Source organism: Megalobrama amblycephala, linkage group LG8 (assembly GCF_018812025.1).
Source record: "Megalobrama amblycephala isolate DHTTF-2021 linkage group LG8, ASM1881202v1, whole genome shotgun sequence".
Lineage (NCBI taxonomy): Eukaryota > Metazoa > Chordata > Actinopteri > Cypriniformes > Xenocyprididae > Megalobrama > Megalobrama amblycephala.
Genome location: NC_063051.1, coordinates 30,065,309 through 30,083,926, shown reverse-complemented (window position 1 = coordinate 30,083,926; position 18,618 = coordinate 30,065,309). Strand labels below are relative to the sequence as shown.

The following is an 18,618-nucleotide window of genomic DNA, read 5'->3' as shown; positions in this document are numbered from 1 at the left end:
GTAACCACCCATTTGAACTATTGAAAATTTGTGAGATTCATCTGATGGCAGATCAGAAACACATTTTTAAATGTCTAATCGTCTACTTCTAACCTGCTAGACCAAACTCCCCCAGCCCCACAGATTGGCCCCCCAAAGAGGAACTCCAATTTGAGCAGCAAAAAGCCTGAAACATGAGTGGACACCATGACACCATGAGGCTCACTGGAGATGACATGAGTACCACAGAGTGATAATACGTAGACGGGCATCACTGTCCCTTGCCAAGAAAGAGAGAGAGAGAGAGAGACAGAAAGAAACAGTGACTTGGAGAGGATGAGAAGAGAAAGAGAGAGAGATCCTAGTGAGAATTCAAGTTGGATGTGATGAACAGGGAAGGCAGGCCCAGCCCCGGCACACAGACGGTGAGACACTGCACACACAGGGCCGTGACACTGTACCTAGACAGGTTACCCTCCTCCAGAAGCCCCTGGGATTCATCTAGCACATTGGGTTCACTGTAGAGTTGGGCAGGGAACAAGATTAGGGGAATAATAAGAGAGACATGCATCCCCCCAGCTGTAGATCAGCCCTCTCTTAAAGGGAAAGATTGGATACATAAGGTTGTTATAGACAGCTTTAGTTTTGAAGTGGGGTGTTTGTTTACCTGTGGCTGGGCAGCATGGTGCTCATGCCTGGTTCAGGCTGAGTGGCGGCCGAGTCCGTGGCGTGACTGGAGAAACGCCGCTGGGAAATGAGCCTGGGGAGGAAAGCTTCGTGCTCACTTACCACGCTGGGGATGCTGATGGAGTCATCTGGAAATGACAGAGTTAATATGGATCATTCAGCAGTAATAACACTGGAAAGTGCTTCTAAAATGGAAGGCATTACAAAACCGAAAACATTACAAAAATATCTGATATCCATAAGACATGATGAATTTGTGATTAAAATTCTTTTTAAACACGGATTCCTCTTGAGGTTTATAACGCAAGAACAGGGGAAAACATGCAAAAGATAAAGGCATGTATGCAGCTTACTCATATCGTAATAATAGTAGGCAAATAATAAAATATGGCCTATCACTTATGTTATGTTGCTTGCTATGCTATTACACATTGGCCAACAATTCATCTTAACCAGACAGTAAAATGTGATTTTGTAACATGTAACTTTTTTTAAACAAACGTAATAGCCTACTTTAATATTTTACTGTAAAGTTGTGCAATTTTGTAGGATTTATGGTATTTTGTGTTATTTATTTGCCTCAATTTGTAATAATTTAAGTATACACATTTATATAAAATAGCTAAATTCACTTTAATAAAGATCTACATTTCTAAATTTCATTCATAGTGATAGACATGAAAAATGTGCCTGGGTTTAGTGGACGATTACTGCCATCTACTGGAAAGCAAACGCTTGATTAAATTAAAATTAAAATAACATGAATTTTTAACTACAGCCACTAGATGGCTAGAGAATTAATCAATGGTTCACATTATAAAATTATTATTATATCTAAAAAAATGACTTTATATCAAATTTTAGCATTTTTTGTACTATCCTATCATGGGTATTTGAAGATATTTTTGAAAAATACAATTATTTACAAGGTTTTAGAGAACTTTTTATACTTTTAGGTTTTAATTACATTATTTTAATATAGTCAGTCGTGAATTAAAGTGGGCCAGTCTAAGGCATGAAACTCCAGGGCTGAAAATGAGTCCCAATCCGGCCCTGCCTGAGATTTGGAGCCAATTTACAGGGGTGTAAAAATGACTTTATAAAGATGGCAGCATCATTATTTGATATTTACAGAGATTGGTAGGTCTATTAGTGAAATCTGTTGACTTTAGCAATTTTTGTTTCATTATATGCCAATGGTGACCGTTCAAAAATGGCAAAAAGTGTTTTTTGCTGCAAGTTTGCATGCCTGTAATTTGAGAAGTATTAAAGATATTTAATATCCTTTTAGATTCTGGTTCTTAAACTTTCTTTATTTTAAAAACCCTCGATGGTTCAATCCCAGAGATATGGAGATCTCAATGTGGCTCCATGAGTAAATTGGTCACATTTTCAGTGTTCAAAAACCAAATCTGGGTCACTTTGCATACAGATGATACTTTTAAAGAGGAATATCTGAAGAACAAATAATGTTGAAACTAGAAATGCATCTTGTGTTTTTCAACTCAATTGCATAAAACACACCTGTCTGAGTGCCATAAATATTCCTTTTCCAAAGTTTGCATGCCTGTGACTCTAAAAGTATTCAAGATATCTTAATATCCTTCTAGATTCTCATTCTTAATAAACTTTCCTTTTGAAATCTTCATTTTCAAGGCCCTGTATAGTTCAGTCCCTTAGATATGGAGATCTCAAAGCAGCTCCATGTTCAAATTGTTGAATTTCAAAACGAAAGTTTATTAAGAATTAAAAAAGAAAAATATGTACGTCCGAGCACATGCACGCTTTGGTCAGAGCGGGAATAATGCGATTAAAGTGTTTACATGCCTGTATATCGTGATTAAAATCGGCGTACACCACCTCGTTTAATGCGATTATGAGTTTAATCCCACTACTTTAATCAAAATATTGCATTTACATGAAGGTAAAGTTTAATTGCAATATTGCAAAATCCCTTTATAATCGCATTATGAGAGTGCATGTAAATGCAATGAATGTATGGGTTGTTTTTTGTTGTTTTTTCTCCATGCAATTAGCCCACAAAAGAATCTGGATGGTGCATGAAAGCATCATAAAAGTAGTTAAATTTAACTTGTGCACTGCAGTACAAATCATATATATATGTCATATTTGTGTCATACAGAGACTGGTCTTTGAACTAGGCTTTTAAGAAGAAACTAAAGAAGAACAATTACACACTTTCCTCCTCCTCCTCATCGGTACGGCTGAGCGTATCCTGTGAGGGCTGGCGTGAGGGTTGGCTCTCCTGCTCCCAGACAGTTCCTGTTCCAGTGTTGGAGCGAGACATGGTGGCGAGACTTAACCTGTATGCAGAGGTGGACGTGCCAACGGTACTGATGGACGTCTTTCCCTGGTATGCTGGAAAAAAACAGGGAGAGATAGACAGAAATAGCTTTTCACGTTACATGTAACCCTAGGTTAATCTCAAATCTCAAAACCTGAATAACCAGGATTAATTACAGTGTGCGACATGTTGATTTAAAAGTACTATATGAATTAATCCAGTTCTCACCGGAGCCGCTGTGCACAGCCTCTTTCAGGATCTTGAGCTCGTTGCTGAACTCGGCGAACAGAGAGCTCTTGCAGAGGGATCGTGGGATGAAACGACGCTCTAGTTGCTCTGCGATATGGTGACGGGCTGTGATCTCCTCCTGAGACTCAGCTGGTTGGGTCAACAGCTGAAAGTAGAGACATGAAGACTTGTTTGTGAGTATCAATCTGATGGAAGTAGAAGCTGAGAGAAGAGAGAAATCAGAGACAGAAACGAGTGGTTGACCGGCATATCACAGAAGGCTGATATCTTTATAAGAACGTTCAGCTGAAGGGCAAAACAAGGCTTTCTTCTGCTGCCTGACAGTTATTTTTACAAGGTTTGTTCAGCCAAAATGTTGTATAGTTGTTCAATCGAACGCACTAACCATGCCTGTGTTAGGTCAACGTCAGGTAGCTGATTAGCACTCACTTTTGCTCTGACAATAAAGCCATGTGACAGAAAACTAAGCATTAGATTATTAAAAATATATATAAAACAAATAGCATTATTAGCTAGTGTTACATTATATGATCACACTCTTACTCATGCAAGTTCTACTCAAACAAGTCAAGCGTGACAAGACACAGAAGAGAACGCACTGCGGTATTGAGTCCTCTTTCACGCTTGAACGGACAAAAACACACAAAATTATTGCCAAAATGCCTGTTTTGTTGAGTATTCTCATAAACACAGTCTTAAATGAGTTAAATAAAGTCTTAAATTAACACAAAGAGCTGCGAGGATATCGGATGTGTGTCAGATCTGCGTCATGTACGTCAGTTCTTAAAGTGACAGCAGCCTAATAAACCTGCTACATTAAAGGAACACTCCACTATTTTTGAAAATAGGCTTATTTTCCAACTCCCCTGCAGCAGACGCAATGATATTACGCAGCGTCTCTCACAAATGTCTCCATGGTTGCAAGGCACGCTCCCTGTGCAAGCAGGGGGTCACAGGTAATATCATTGCTCCCGCTGCACCCATGGTACGGCAGCAAAGTTCATTGATTATTACGCCAGAATGAGAGTATAGTTCCTAGCCATAGCAGCCTAGAAAAATGCAACTTTTCATTTTCCGTCGGTCTTAGTACACGATGTAACTACAGAAGAGTCAAGTTTTAAATAGGAAAAATACTGAAACTCTTTGGTCATTTTTGAGCAAGATGCTAACGGTCTAATCAGATTCAATGAACTATGCTAAGCTATGCTAAAAGTGGTACCGCCGGACCTGTAGATCGGCTGAATGGATAAGAAAACGGTAAAACTCAACTGTTTAACTCTAGGGGAGTTGGAAAATGAGCCTATTTTCCAAAAAAGTGGAGTGTTCCTTTAATGTTAATCAAAGAACAAAAGAAAAAGAAAATGACTCGCTGCTCTTGACTGAATAACCTTTGTAGCTTTAATAAAAATTAATCTATATTTTAATCTAAATTATGCAGTGAAGACTGTGAACTGCTTTGGATATTTCCTATTAGATCAAATATTTAAAATATAATGTCTTTATGTTGTTTCTGCATGAATGTGAAAATGCGAAATAATTAATTTTAAAGTTAGGTGCGATTAATCCCGATTAATTACAGAAAAATGTGCGATTAATTAGTTATTGTTTTTAATTGATTGATTCTGAGATTTTCTAAGTGCATCACGATTCCCTCCGGAATCGATTCTGAGCTTAGTTTTTAACAGCAGATGGCGCTCTAGACTAGTTTTTAGCCACACACTCAAATGCTCATGAAGAAGAGCACTCATGCGTTCGGCTGAGTCTGAGAATGTACTTGAACCTCAGAATGCTTTTATGACGTGAGATTAATGTTAACAGTCCACTGCAAACACCCTTGTAATTCACTTCAACCTTTTCAAACTTTATGAATGATTATTTTATAGAAGGTTCAAGTGGTGTGTGTAAGGAATTGGAAGCAAGCAGCGCCATCTGCTGTTAAAAACTAAGCTCAGAATCGATTCAAGAGAGAATCACGATGCATTTGTAAAATCTCAATCGATTCAGAATCATTCGATGCATTGATGCTATGCTCAAAATCTTACCTTGCACTGTATGAAAGGACGTAGTAGAATGAAGATTGGAATTCGTGTGCGCACTATGAAGTCAATAAAATCCCAAAAAGCCAGACCGCCGACTTTACGCAGGGCCATTTCCTTGACCTGTAGACTCAGCTTGTACCACTGATTACCCAGCTGGCGCTCAAAGCAGACTAAGACCACCTTCAGAGCTAGAGAGAGCAGATTTAAAATATATATAAATGTTAAAACACATATTTTTAAATTAAATTTTCCTTTCAAGTACCAAGATAAGCTGCTTGGCTGGTGGATTCAGCCAGTCCCTCTCTACGCAGGTCTTTCCCAGTGTCCCCTGGGGTGGAGCAGTGGGCAGGAGACGCGTCCAGAACGAAGTTCTTACTGCGGGAGGTGCTGATGATGCGTGGAGGTAACAGGATGTTAATGACTGTCTGCAAAAGCAGAAAAACCTCCGGCTGTTCCAGATGAGGGCTGTCTGTGAAGGCAAAACAAACATATTCTAAATTACATCCAATCGCATTATCTTCTTTAGCACATCTAAGGGGCCATTCAAACATGTCTGTCTATCACATGTTTGATCTCTGAGGCAGACCTTTACTTCCTGAGCCCACAGTCAACACAAATGGAATCAAGAGGTTAAGCAGCATCCCCTCTCGTCTCTCCTGATTGGTGAAGGGGGAGATCACATGACTGAGTGGGAAGTCATCCTTTAAAGCCTAGAATTGGAGGAAGACATTCAATATGTCAATGAATTGAAATGCAGATTAGAAATGTTGGTTGCACTTAATTTTACAGTACATGCACTTACCTAAGAAAGCACCCGGTAATATAAGGGAACTACATGGGTTACTGTCAGATTTAGGGGTAGTTACCTAGTTATGTAGTTATGTAAGTATGTGCATGTGGAAGAGGACTGTATAATGAAATATCCTTAGGAAGGAACAGATTATACCTGGATCTGCATGGCAACCAAACGCACAACTGCAGTACTGAAGGGAAGGGGTGGAGACAGGTACGGACTCAAATGCAACAAGGGAAGTCCATCTGCCACGCTTGACGGCCCCACAACCCCCATCACCTGAACACACACATCTATATGTAAACACACACATATCACACAGAGCATGTGATCGGCGGCAGGTGTTTGGGACTCACCAGGTTGACACAGACGTTGATTAGAGAGCGCAGGTGAGGGAGGAAGGAGATGATTGGCTGCCGATGAAGTGTCAAACAAATCCCTTCAATCAGACTGCTAGCCGCCTCCCACTCCACCTGCCGCCTGCAAACACAACACACAGGGATACTCATCTCACACACTGTGACAAGATGGACATCAACAAGGTATAAACAAGGAATCAGATCCAGATATCGGGACCCCGTGTCCACATTGTTGAATTTTACCCATTTTCAATGGTCAAGAACCAAATGTAGGTTACTTTTTAAACAGCTGATAGTTATTGTGTTTAAAGAAGAACAAATAATACTGAAACTAGAAATGCATCTTGTTTTCCTCTATCAAAACAACTGAATATAACACACCACTCTGAGTGCCAAAAATAAACATTTTTCCAAAGTTTACATGTCTTTAATTCAAGAAGTGTCAGCGATATCTTAATGTCATTTTGGATTCTTGTTCTTATGAAACTTTTTGGTAACACTTTACTTGAAGGGGTGTGCATAAGACTGACATGACACCTTCATAATCATGACATGACACGTCATGAATATGAAGGAGGTTTTATGAATGTTTATGACAACTGTCATTAAGTGTCATTCGCTCAATTATGTCATTTTTAATGCAAAGATGACATTGTTTGAGATGTCTGAGTTATGACAACTTGACAAACTAATACATCATAACCTGTCAGTGTCTTTGTCATGACAACTTGACATCATTTAGCTTTATGGGTTAACATTACATTAAACTGTCATGTGGTTGGTTTTGACATTGGCTGTCATGAGGCCATTATAATATTGTCATAAATATGTATCTTGAGCTCAAGTACAGTGGTACAAATTGAACTTGTCATTAAAATGTCATTAAGTGACAAAACTCTGACAAATAATTTTATAACAGCGTCATGACTATTTTTCATTTCATGTTTTTTTTGTTTTTGTTTTTTGTTTTTTTAAGTTTCCTCCAACAGAAGGTCAGATAATAGACAATTTCAAATTTCTTAAAAAAGATGACACTGTTATAAAATAATGGTAACACTTTATTTTAGGGTCTTTTAACTAGTTGCTTATTACTATTAGCATTCATATGGCTAAAATATTGGCTGTTTATTAGTACTTATAAAGCACATATTAATGCCTTATTCTGCATGACCTTATTCTACATTCTTAATCCTACCCAATACCTAAACCTAACAATTAACTATAATAAGCAGTAAATTAAGAGTTTATTGAGGGAAAAGTCATAGTTAATCGTTTATATATGTGTTCCCTATACTGAAGTGTTACCAAAATAATGTAATGTAATGTTAACCCATAAAGCTAAGTAGTTTTTTAAGTTTGATAATTAATCTGCTATGTCATGTTTATGACAGGTTATGATGTTTTGCTAATGTCAAGTTGTCATGACAAAGACACTGACAGGTTATGATGTATTGGTTTATGTCAAGTTGTCGTAACAAAGACATCTCAAACAATGTCATCTTTGCATTAAAAATGACAATTGAGCGAATGACACTTAATGACAGTTGTCATAAACATGCATAAAACCTCCTTCATATTCATGACACGTGTCATGTCAAGATTATGAAGGTGTCATGTCAGTCTTATGCACACCCCTTCAAGTAAAGTGTTACCAACTTTTCTTTTGGAATCATCATTTTTAAGGCCCTATATGGGTCAATCTCATGGATATAGGGATGCCAATCTGTGTAGTTATGATACTGCGTCTCTTGGTGGATTCATCAATGAACAAAATCACTTTTGAGAGCAAGTTAATGTGCCTCAACTTAGCCATTTTCAGTGCAATTCTTTTGATAGAGGGAAGCAAGATACATTTCTTGTTTAAATATTATTTATTCTTCAGACATTCCTCTTTAAATGCAGTAAGTATCAGTTGTGAGCAAAGTGAACCATATTTGTTTTTCAATCACTGAAAATGGGTAAAATTCAAAAATTTGAACATGGAGCTGCTTTGAGATCCCCATATCTAAGGGACTGAACTATACAGGGCCTTGAAATTGAAGATTTCAAAAGGAAAGTTTATTAAGAAAGAGAATCTAGAAGGATATTAAGATATCTTGAATACTTTTAGAGTCACAGGAATGCAAACTTTGGAAAAGGAATATTTATGGCACATTTGGTTTTTGACCACTGAAAATGTGACCAATTTACTCATGGAGCCACATTAAGACCTCCGTATCTCTGGGATTGAACCATCGAGGGCTTTTAAAATGAAGATACCAAAAGGAAAGTTTGTTAAGAATCAGAATCTAAAAGGATATTAAGATATCTTTAATACTTCTTGAGTTACAGACATGCAAACTTGCGTCAAAAAGCACTTTTTACCATTTTTGAACGGTCACCGTTGGCATATAATGAAACAAAGATTGCTAAAGTCAACAGATTTTACTAGTAGACCTACCAATCTCTGTGTAAAAATAAAATAATGATGCTGCCATCTTTATAAAGTCATTTTTACAACCCTGTAAATTGGCTCCAAATCATTTTGACTCAGTCTCTACAAAATAGAGGATTACTCTGTAAATATACATCTGTGACATTTAATATTTTGGCTTTCATCACTATTATATTTGTCTTTCTAAAGAAAAAATATGAACAAAATCAAAACATTTGAGCGGGGGAAGTTTCCGAAATTGGTTGATTTGACACGGAATGACCGTATATTGTTTTACGACACAATATTTCACCAACACAAGCAAACTAAAAGTACACAAATTACTTAAGCAAGACTTGTCGCTTTACAACATTTAGTCCACTTTCAACTTTAATCATAATGGAGACCATAGAAGACAAAGCGCACCACCAAAGCACAAAAGCAGCAGCCGTCCATCACATCTCAGAGATGTGATACCACTGAAGAGGCCAGCAGAGCTCCACCAGAGCAGACAGAAACACAGACGGTGGAGGGCTAGAGATCAGCGTGAGGACATACCTGGTGCACAGAGCCTGAGGGCGAACGCACCTGAGTGTGGGCATTTTATGAATCTTGTTAAACATTCGGTCCAGCCTCTTCAGAATGAGGATGAGGGCGGGACGAATGGCCTCCGCCGACCAATCGGTGATGGGTAACATCTCTGTAATGTAGCGGCGCAGCCCTCGGCTTTCCATGGTCAGTGTGTCATACGGGGCCAATTTAAGAAGGGAGTGAGCGATTTCTGCCAGTCTGTGGAACATAAAGGGTTAAGTTACTTACAGATGCATGCTGCGAATTTCTACTGAATGTTCAAACTTCTTTGTTTCACCTCATATGAGACTTAATATCCAGCAGCTCTAGAGCAGTGACTCTGGGTTCTCCTGCCACGTTCTGCAGGATTTTGAGGCGTGGGCCGCAGTGCTTGTAGAACTCGGTGCAGATGTTAAGCAGAGACTCGCGGGGGCGACGGAACTCTTCACGGGCGATTCGCTCGTCCAGCTCCTCCCTCAGTATACCCTGACCCTCCTCCAGCAGGTGCAGGTTATCCCTGGAGAGGGTCAAATTAGAGCACTTTTTAAAAAACTACTGCTTGTCTCTGTTATTTGCAAACCATATCAATATGTGTTCAGGAAGAGTGGTCATTTTCTGCTATACTATTTGAGTTGTTATAGTAACAATATACAGCATGGTGACCTTCATCTACAGCAACTGGGTGAAGTAGGAAGCTGACACGAGGACATAAGATATTCAGTTAAAATGACTCAAATGCAAATATTTGACGAAGGAATCCTTTAACCTTTGTGCATCAATTTAAAATAGTTACTCTGAGGTCCTTAGAGGACAATAAAATGTAAGAATTTGAATCTTAAGACTCATTTGAAGTAAAAAAAAGTGTTTTTTATGCAATTGAGTTGTTAGAAAAACACAAGATACATTTCTAGGTTCAACATTGTTTGTTTTTCAGATATTCCTCTTTAAAAGAAGAAAAAAGAATCAGCTGTATGTAAAGTGGCCCACATTTGGTTTTTGACCACTGAAAATGTTGACCAATTTACTCATGGAGCCGCATTAAGATCTCCATATCTCTGGGATTGAACCATCGAGGGCTTTTAAAATTAAGATACCAAAAAGAAAGTTTGTTAAGAATCAAAATCTAAAAGGATATTAAGATATCTTTAATACTTCTTGAGTTACAGGCATGCAAACTTGAGGCAAAAAGCACTTTTTCCTCCATTTTTGAACAGTCACTGTTGGTATTCAATGAAACAAAGATTGCTAAAGTCAACAGATTTTACTAACAGAAAGTGAACAAAAAAGTTAGAGGTTTAAGGTTGTAAATGGTGTCATTGTCCAGCTTAAGTAAGTTCAGTATTGATTCATTCCTTTGTAAAAATCAATAATTTAGTTAATTCATCTATACATCGGCTCTGGAGAAATTGTCATCGTCCAGCTCAGCTCAGTTCGCATACAATGGTGTCAATGCAGGCAGATCAAAAACATTGTTGAAAAATCAAAGCCATAAATCTGTGTTCCAAATTTGAGGTTGATATCTCAAAAAATGAGCTTTCAGTAAGATTTTGTTTGGGTGCAGTACCAAATTTTCCCCATTAGAGGCTCCAATGGTACACACAGTGGTTGGATTTGTGATTTGCAGTAGTTTTCTCTCTCAAATAATACACACACACACAGTTATTTTTAATACACACATATAAACCACACTCTGACATCCACACCAACACATCCACACAATTATAACTGCATCATTTGCAAAAAACTGACTCAATATGCAGAAGCAGAAAACAGGATTAAAGCGAATATTTGCTTTATAGGCCAAACCTGAGAAAATGGCACCATCTGGTAGAAAATAGTAAAAATTTAAATTTTGAAGCCTTTCCAACAGAATGAAAACCTATTAACAAAGATTGCATCATTTTATAGTTAAATTGCCCTGGGAGTTTTAATGGGTTTCAATGGGGACATTTTTGTCCTCAAGGTCCTGAGAGGAACTATTTTGTGTTACTAGTGTAAAATATTTTTATTAAAGTAAATGAGGGTGAAATATTAAAACTCTAATAAAAATACACATTTGTGCCAAAATTTATGCTGTTGGCATTAACAGACAAAACTGAAAAAGACAAAAATGGATGCACAAGGGTTAAATTCCTCAAATAAAAACGCTGCTGAATGGCACTTATTGCAACAAAACCTGCAAGAGAAATTTTATTTTTTATTAAAGTGCCTCCTTTATATGCTATAAAGTTTCTTAATTTTGTTTAGGAGGTCTCCTACAGTAGGTTTACATGCATCCAAGGTCAAAAAACAAAAATTTTCTCATAATATCTATTGCAGCATCACAGAGTCTGAAACGGTTCAATAAAGGATTCGATCTCTCTAAACCTCTCCTTTCTGAGAGCTACTCTGCTCTTATTGGTCAGATGGCCCAGTCTGTTCGCTTACAGCGGAATATAAGTCATTATTGTAGGCTTTAAATGGGAAGGAGAAGGGAAATATGTTTGTTGTCTCAAAAATGTAAAATTGGACAGTTTCTGAGTGATTATTATATTATTTATGATGCCCCAATAAAAAGAAGAAACTGCAGACACTGATCCATACTCTTCATACTATAGTGTTTTTTTGGATGCATCAGAAACCAAGACATCATATCTGCCCTGACCTGGTGTTTGGTCCTCCAGACATGGTGTGGTTGGCTGTAGTTGCTCCCTTGTGGCCTTGATCACATCGACTCATCTGAGGTGCGGTCATAGGTCTAGGAATCAAAAATCATATGATAAAGTAATAAATTATACATGATGCAGGGAATATCTAGGACTTCAGAGCAGTATGTAATTACAGTAAAGGCTTGTGTTCTGGGACTGACCGTGTCAATGCCTCCACGCTGTAGAGCAGAGCCTGCAGAGAAGTGGCCAGAGCAGCTATGGCAGCAATCTCATCCCTCGCTGCAGATGCGGACTCCAGAGTCTGTGTGTTACCCTTCATCTTCTGCAGGTAACATGGAACCAAAGCCTCCAGAACCATCAGCATTTGCAGACTGACAAGGGACACCGGAGTTCATTAAAGGCTGGAACACACTGCAGGACTTTTCAAATCTGAATGGATTTCTACTACTATGTTGTTGTGTCACGAAATGTAGTTTTAAGAGTTTTTTAGGTGAGAATGTAATTATTTAGACCTCAAATATGTGATTCATATATAAACATAGCACCTATTTTACAATTTGTTTTGATGTCAGCAGACATTCAGTGCTCGTGTACCCGCTGAGAACAGCTTCATCTCGGCCAGTCATTTGGGAATTTAACGCTGGCTCTTATGTAGATAGTGTCTAAACATGAGATATAATTCATTTGGGGTACATCAAATGGGCAATCTTTGGTCTTATTACTTGTTCCAGAGCAAATCGATTTGGGTTAAGGGGAAAATTAAGTTTCACAACTTTATATTTTGGCTATATTTAACTGTACTAGAGCACTGCTTTTGTATGTTTGACTGAATTGTTTGCTTGTGTTTATTTCCTATTGTCTTTTATAATGGCTGTTGTTGTTCATTTATATATCGTTGTTCAATAAATATTATTTTATATAAATAATATTCCGTATTTGGTATTGAATACTGCCTTTATGAGTGAGTCAGAACAAGGAAGTTGTTTTAGCACTGTAATGGGAAATCCCCTTAACTTTTAAAAGGATAAAGACAAAGATATCACTTTCCTCAGCAGACATTCAAACAGATTTTTTATAATGGATATAATATTATGGACATCGACCTAAAGAATGAATACTATATCAGATGCACTCGTTTAGTCGATCTCTCTCTCATAATACCATAAAACTCTACATTATACAATAAGCTTCAATAAAGCACTTTAACGTTCCTTCGTTACGATTTCTAAAGTGCCGTTTCAGAATTAGTAAAGGAGGCTTGGGCTCAACTGTTAAATTGTCAACTTGAGATCTGAATCCGTGGCGGAAGGAAGTAGTTCTGTGCAAAAGAAGGTTTTTAAAGACATTATTTACACACTAGTGCCATCTAACTTTTGTATAAACACAATATCACACTCGTAGCCATGCGATATGGCTGTATATCAGCACCCTATGATTACCTACTGCACTCGGTCTGTGGCCTCGTAAGTAATTATAGCCGTGCTAATATACAACCATAACGCATGGCTACGAGTGTGATATTGCTCATATAACTGATATGGAGGGCTTGCATAGACTAGTCAAGTAGTTGAGAGATTACTCAACCACAGCGCTGTTGGAAACAATCGACTACTCAAGCATGCATTAACCATAAATTAATTTTAAAAAATAGAGATACGTCACAATATTGTAAATCTTTCCATTTTAAACCAAAAAGGGGAGCCAATGGATATCACACAAGAAGCAACGTGCAAACTTTGCGCAAGAGTTATGCCGGTGAAAGCTTAACCTCGGTCAGTAATCGAAGTGAAAGTAAAAAGTGACGGAGCTGTCTGACGCTGCATTAATGGACCACATTCTCTCAGAGACGAATTTCAACATAATATGCTGATAACGGTATAAAACTGTCTTAATTTATTCTATTATTTTTCTTGTGGCCTGTATATAGTGAAACAAATGAGAATAATAGTAAGTCGGTGCTTGAAGTAGCTCTTAAATTTCATTGATGACTGCAGTCAGTGTTAGGAAATATTATAGACTATTAATTATGGGCCTATAATTCATTGTATAATAGACCTAAAAAAATTTTAAAACATTTTCAAAGATGAGCTAATAGCTTAATCTTTTATTATCCTCATAGCACGTCAGTTATGTGGTGATGCACTATAAAATTATATCATTATGTAATAATAAAAGTAGCCTAATCTAACAATAATAATAATAGACTAGAAGAATGTAACAGGCCTACATTAATTAGAAATGCCAAATCCTCTTAATATTGCCAATATTTGATGCTTTTGACAATATCTCTGGCCATCGTCGACACATGATCATAATCTGTTGACGCAACCCGGGTTATTGCAGGTTTATTTGGCTTTACTTTGTTACAAGAAAATTAAAATATGTAATGCCATAACTATAATGTTTTGAGAGTCTACTTATAATTGTTGCATTAGGCTATGAATTAATAAACATTTATAGATAAGAACTATTTAATGTCTTTTCATTTACAGTAGCATGAACCACGAGTAGTCGAGTAACTCGAGTATTTTAATAAGAAATCGACTAGCAGAAATCAGTAGTTGTGCAACTCCTATATATATAGTGCATCCCTAAAGAATTTGATTGAAATTAGCAAGTGACAAACCTGCGGTAGGATTCTGGGGCATAAGCAACCACTGTGACACCCAGCTTAATGGCTTCACTTATTGAAAATGCCAGATCCTCATTACCGTAGCAAAAATCTGAAAAAAAGAAACCAAGAACAATAGCAATAGCCAAGCTGAATAGTGCTTTCACATAATACAGAGGACAAGGGTAGATCTGTATCCTCTAGGGGCTCCTGTGTGCCGTCTTACCCAGAGAGCGGAGAGGTTTCTCAGCCTTCACCAGCTCCAAAGCATCCAAGGAATCTGCAGTCTCTCCCTCCAAAGATACCAGCAGGTCAAAAAGACACTGTGAAGACACGCCTTTCGAAAGACCAGTGCTAGTGCGAGTCTGTAAAAAAAAAATTCACATCATACAGTATTATGATTAATAATACTGTAATAGCACTGTAATAGCAGTATCTATAAATGAGGAAATACTGAAATCTTAAAGCTCTTACAGTGAACTCCAGCAGTGGGGCCACACTAGCAAAGAGCTGCAATATGAATGGTTTACGGTGGAGGATATAGAACTGTCTGCAGCAGAACTCAATCCCTTGACGCAACAGTGGGTTACTTTCATAATCTGCGTATGTCTTCAGCAAAGAAAAGCAGCATCACAAAACTAAATAAGCATCATAAAACATTCTTAAATCATAACTTATATGTGTGCTGCTAACCTGGAGCATAGTGGGAAGGATCCATTGATAGCCGCTGAGAGAGAAGAGGTGGTTGAAGTGTACAGCTGTATTGATGGCAGTGGCGCTGTATTGCCTGAGGAGGGCGCTGTCCTCGGGGTGTAGGAGCAGGGCACCGTTAAACACATTCAGAAATAGCATAATCTCATCACCCCAGGGGTATTCACTGGGCATGCCCAGAAACATCTCCTCCAGCAGTTTGATCCATAGGACCTTATGTAACGTGTCCAAACCGAAGAGCTCTTTGCCTGGGAAGGGGGGGAAATATATTGATTTACGTATTGATTATAATTTGTATTATATGAATATAAGAAATAAAAACATTTTTATGGAATGTTACAGTGTTGATGAAAAATCCATAAAAAATAAATATAGGTGCAAATAAAAGAACACAATAAGTCATGCCAACATGGCTGGGAGTGTCAGACCAACTGCAACAATGAGCAAGTAAAGACATATTAAGAGAATTTGTAGGCAAAATGGCTGAAAAATCATAAACGCAGTCACTAGTAAAAATGATTTAAGGGTTTATCACTTTTGACCAATAGGTGGCACTGTTACACTGTTGGTTTGGTTAGAGTAAGGTGACAACGACACATACAAAAGTTTGGTGTCAATATGCCAAAGCATTGCAGAGATACATCCTCAGAGTCATTTTGGCATCATGCCTCAATTTTGTTTTGGTTTCGTCTTTCGACATGAAATCCATGCTTTTGTGTCAGCACAGTCTGAAGACGATCTGACTCGAATTTGGTGAAAATCGGATAAACAGTTTAGGATGATTTCAAAAAAGTAAGTTCTAAAGGAAATCAAAATGGCGGACAGGAAGTTTGGCTGACTATTGCAAAATTGGTATCTATGTTCTTGGCATGACCCAAGGAATCTTGTTTCAGTACAATAGGCTAATTTAATTAAATGTTATAGGCATTTTTGGAAATTTCATTATTACTTTTGATGCTGAAGACACAAACCGAGTTTTGTAACAATACGCCAATGTGTTCATAAAATACAGCATTTTACCAAGCGGCAACCTCCCCCAGTTTCTCTTGAAGCCAATACGGAAGTGACTTGAACTGTGATTCATCGACTGGCCACTAGAGACAGGCTCCAAAAGAGAGCAGAATCTCATTGAGTCCCATGTTAAAATGCCCAACTTTACAGCAGAAAAAAACATGTTTACAGCCTTGATCAAATTGTAGTTTTGGTCTATACAGCTAATGTTGCCCTTCATAACAAATCTGAGGGGGGTGAATTTTTTTATAACTCATCCATTTAAATTATATTAAGCCTTAAAGTTCTGCATAATTAAGGGCGTGGTCACTTGAGTGACAGGTAGATTGCACTGCTGTCTGTGAGCCGTCACTTTACCTCAGCTAATTCCAGCCACTGAATTTGGCATCTCAGCCGTGTTTGTGCTTTTTTTCAGGATTATTTTATACAATTATGAAATAATATGGCTTGCTGCATTAATGGTCGAGACTCGAGACAGATCTGTGTAGATGTGCACGCATGCGGAAGATAAACAGAACACACGTTGTTGGATCGTGGCATTGGCTAAAAGTTTTGTTCCTGAGATTTACTACAATAACAATAGCAGGAGGATATAAAACTCTGACAGCACTGCTTGGATATTATAACTAAAACTGCTGCAGTTTGAAAAATTATACTTTGGAATTTGGGCTCATTTGTTTGTTAGATATATACAATCGTACAATCGTTTTACAACATAACCATGATGGAGAGCAGATCATTCAGAAGAAATGAGATGCAAACAATGGATAATATATCAATATTTCATGGATTTAATGCTTTTGTGGACAAAAAGCACTGTTTTTTGTTTTTCAATGGACATTTTACCCAAGTGCCACGGATTGGATTCATCTCGCGATTGTTATTTCATTCAAGATATGAAGTCCCGTTTGATTTTTCATGTTGTTATTTGCACACCTAACACAAATTAAATTACTGCTGCTGGAGCATCTATATCGTGAAAAAGACACCGTATACTGACAGTAAACCTAATGATATAACTTGTTATCTTTATTAATCTTTTAGATAGTATCTAAAATAGATAGATGCCTGCTAACATGATCACATCACGCTAGGCGGGCGTGGTTTCAGTAACCAGGTACAACCACGTCCTGCCTCTTTGCCCATTTTCAGTTATATGGGAGAGACGTGCGGTGACGCGCTGCTAAGATGCCAGCGGCCTCATTTTCGCTTCAAAAATGCTCTTCAGAAATCAATGGGTGACGTCACAGACACTACGTCCTTTTTTTTTTTTTTTTTTACATGCATTGTGTCTATGCATTTTACAGCAAAATTCAAAATGGCCAATGCCCAAAATGGCCGATATGGGAAAATGGGGTATCGTTCATCTCGGCATGCTGCACCGAATTTATAGAGACCAGTTTGTGATTTTTGGCAAAGTTATAAGCAAAAATAGACATTTTTCATATTTCCTGACCACTAGGTGGCACTGCGCCGAAACTGTGCAGGTAGCCTCAGGTCATGGTTGTTATTACACATACCAAGTTTGGTCAGAATACGTCGAAGCGTTGCAGAGATATAGCCTCACATTCATTTTGGCGGGCACTTCATTAAATTTGTTCACGTGTTATTCGAGAATGGTTTGAAGAATCAACTTGAATTCCTTAACTTTTTGTCAGCATGATCTGAAGTTGATCTGGTTTGATTTTCGTGAAAATCAGAGCAATGGTCAAAGAGGAGTTCGAAAAAGCATGTTTATCGGAAAATTCATTTCATTTCATGACGGTAAATGACGTCATAGTGTGCAATCGAATCGTCTTGAGTTATTAGCATAAACGTGAGTGCAACTTTGGACAGGTGGTGGCGCTAAAGGGATTGAGTTAGAGACTCCAAATTTGCAATGGTGATAGTTCAGAATGTCCTCTATCTGTGTGCCAAATTTAATAACTTTCCCACAAGTGATTCTATGGGCTTCCAAAGACTTCCAGAGTGGAAGAAGAAGAAACGGAAAAAAAGAATAAGAATAAGAACACCAACGATTACAATAGGCACCTACTATTGCTTGGGCCCTAACAAAACAAATGCAATCTTTAATCAAAAACATTAACATGCATGTAATTATGTCTTTCTTCAGTCTCAGCATCTTTTCTTGCAATACTGAACTAGTCCAAAATCTGCTCTTCTAATAGAAGAAAATAATGGTGTCTTAAAAGATTATAGTCGACCATTAGCGTTTAAATGGTTAGAAAGCATTAAAATGAGCA

At 37.8% G+C, this 18,618-nt stretch overlaps 1 protein-coding gene across 1 annotated transcript in view; it reads right to left on the bottom strand.

Moving 5' to 3' along the window:
* The window catches only part of LOC125273266 (protein unc-80 homolog), a 53,419-nt gene that overhangs the window by 8,581 nt on the left and 26,220 nt on the right, over positions 1-18,618 (bottom strand). The window contains 17 exon segments of the mRNA XM_048198472.1: positions 441-497; positions 647-794; positions 2,866-3,045; positions 3,200-3,365; positions 5,263-5,447; positions 5,522-5,728; positions 5,846-5,969; positions 6,206-6,331; positions 6,409-6,532; positions 9,413-9,613; positions 9,693-9,911; positions 12,039-12,131; positions 12,243-12,413; positions 14,669-14,765; positions 14,880-15,018; positions 15,128-15,262; positions 15,347-15,612. Of these exon segments, the coding sequence (XP_048054429.1) occupies positions 441-497; positions 647-794; positions 2,866-3,045; positions 3,200-3,365; positions 5,263-5,447; positions 5,522-5,728; positions 5,846-5,969; positions 6,206-6,331; positions 6,409-6,532; positions 9,413-9,613; positions 9,693-9,911; positions 12,039-12,131; positions 12,243-12,413; positions 14,669-14,765; positions 14,880-15,018; positions 15,128-15,262; positions 15,347-15,612 (2,638 nt within the window).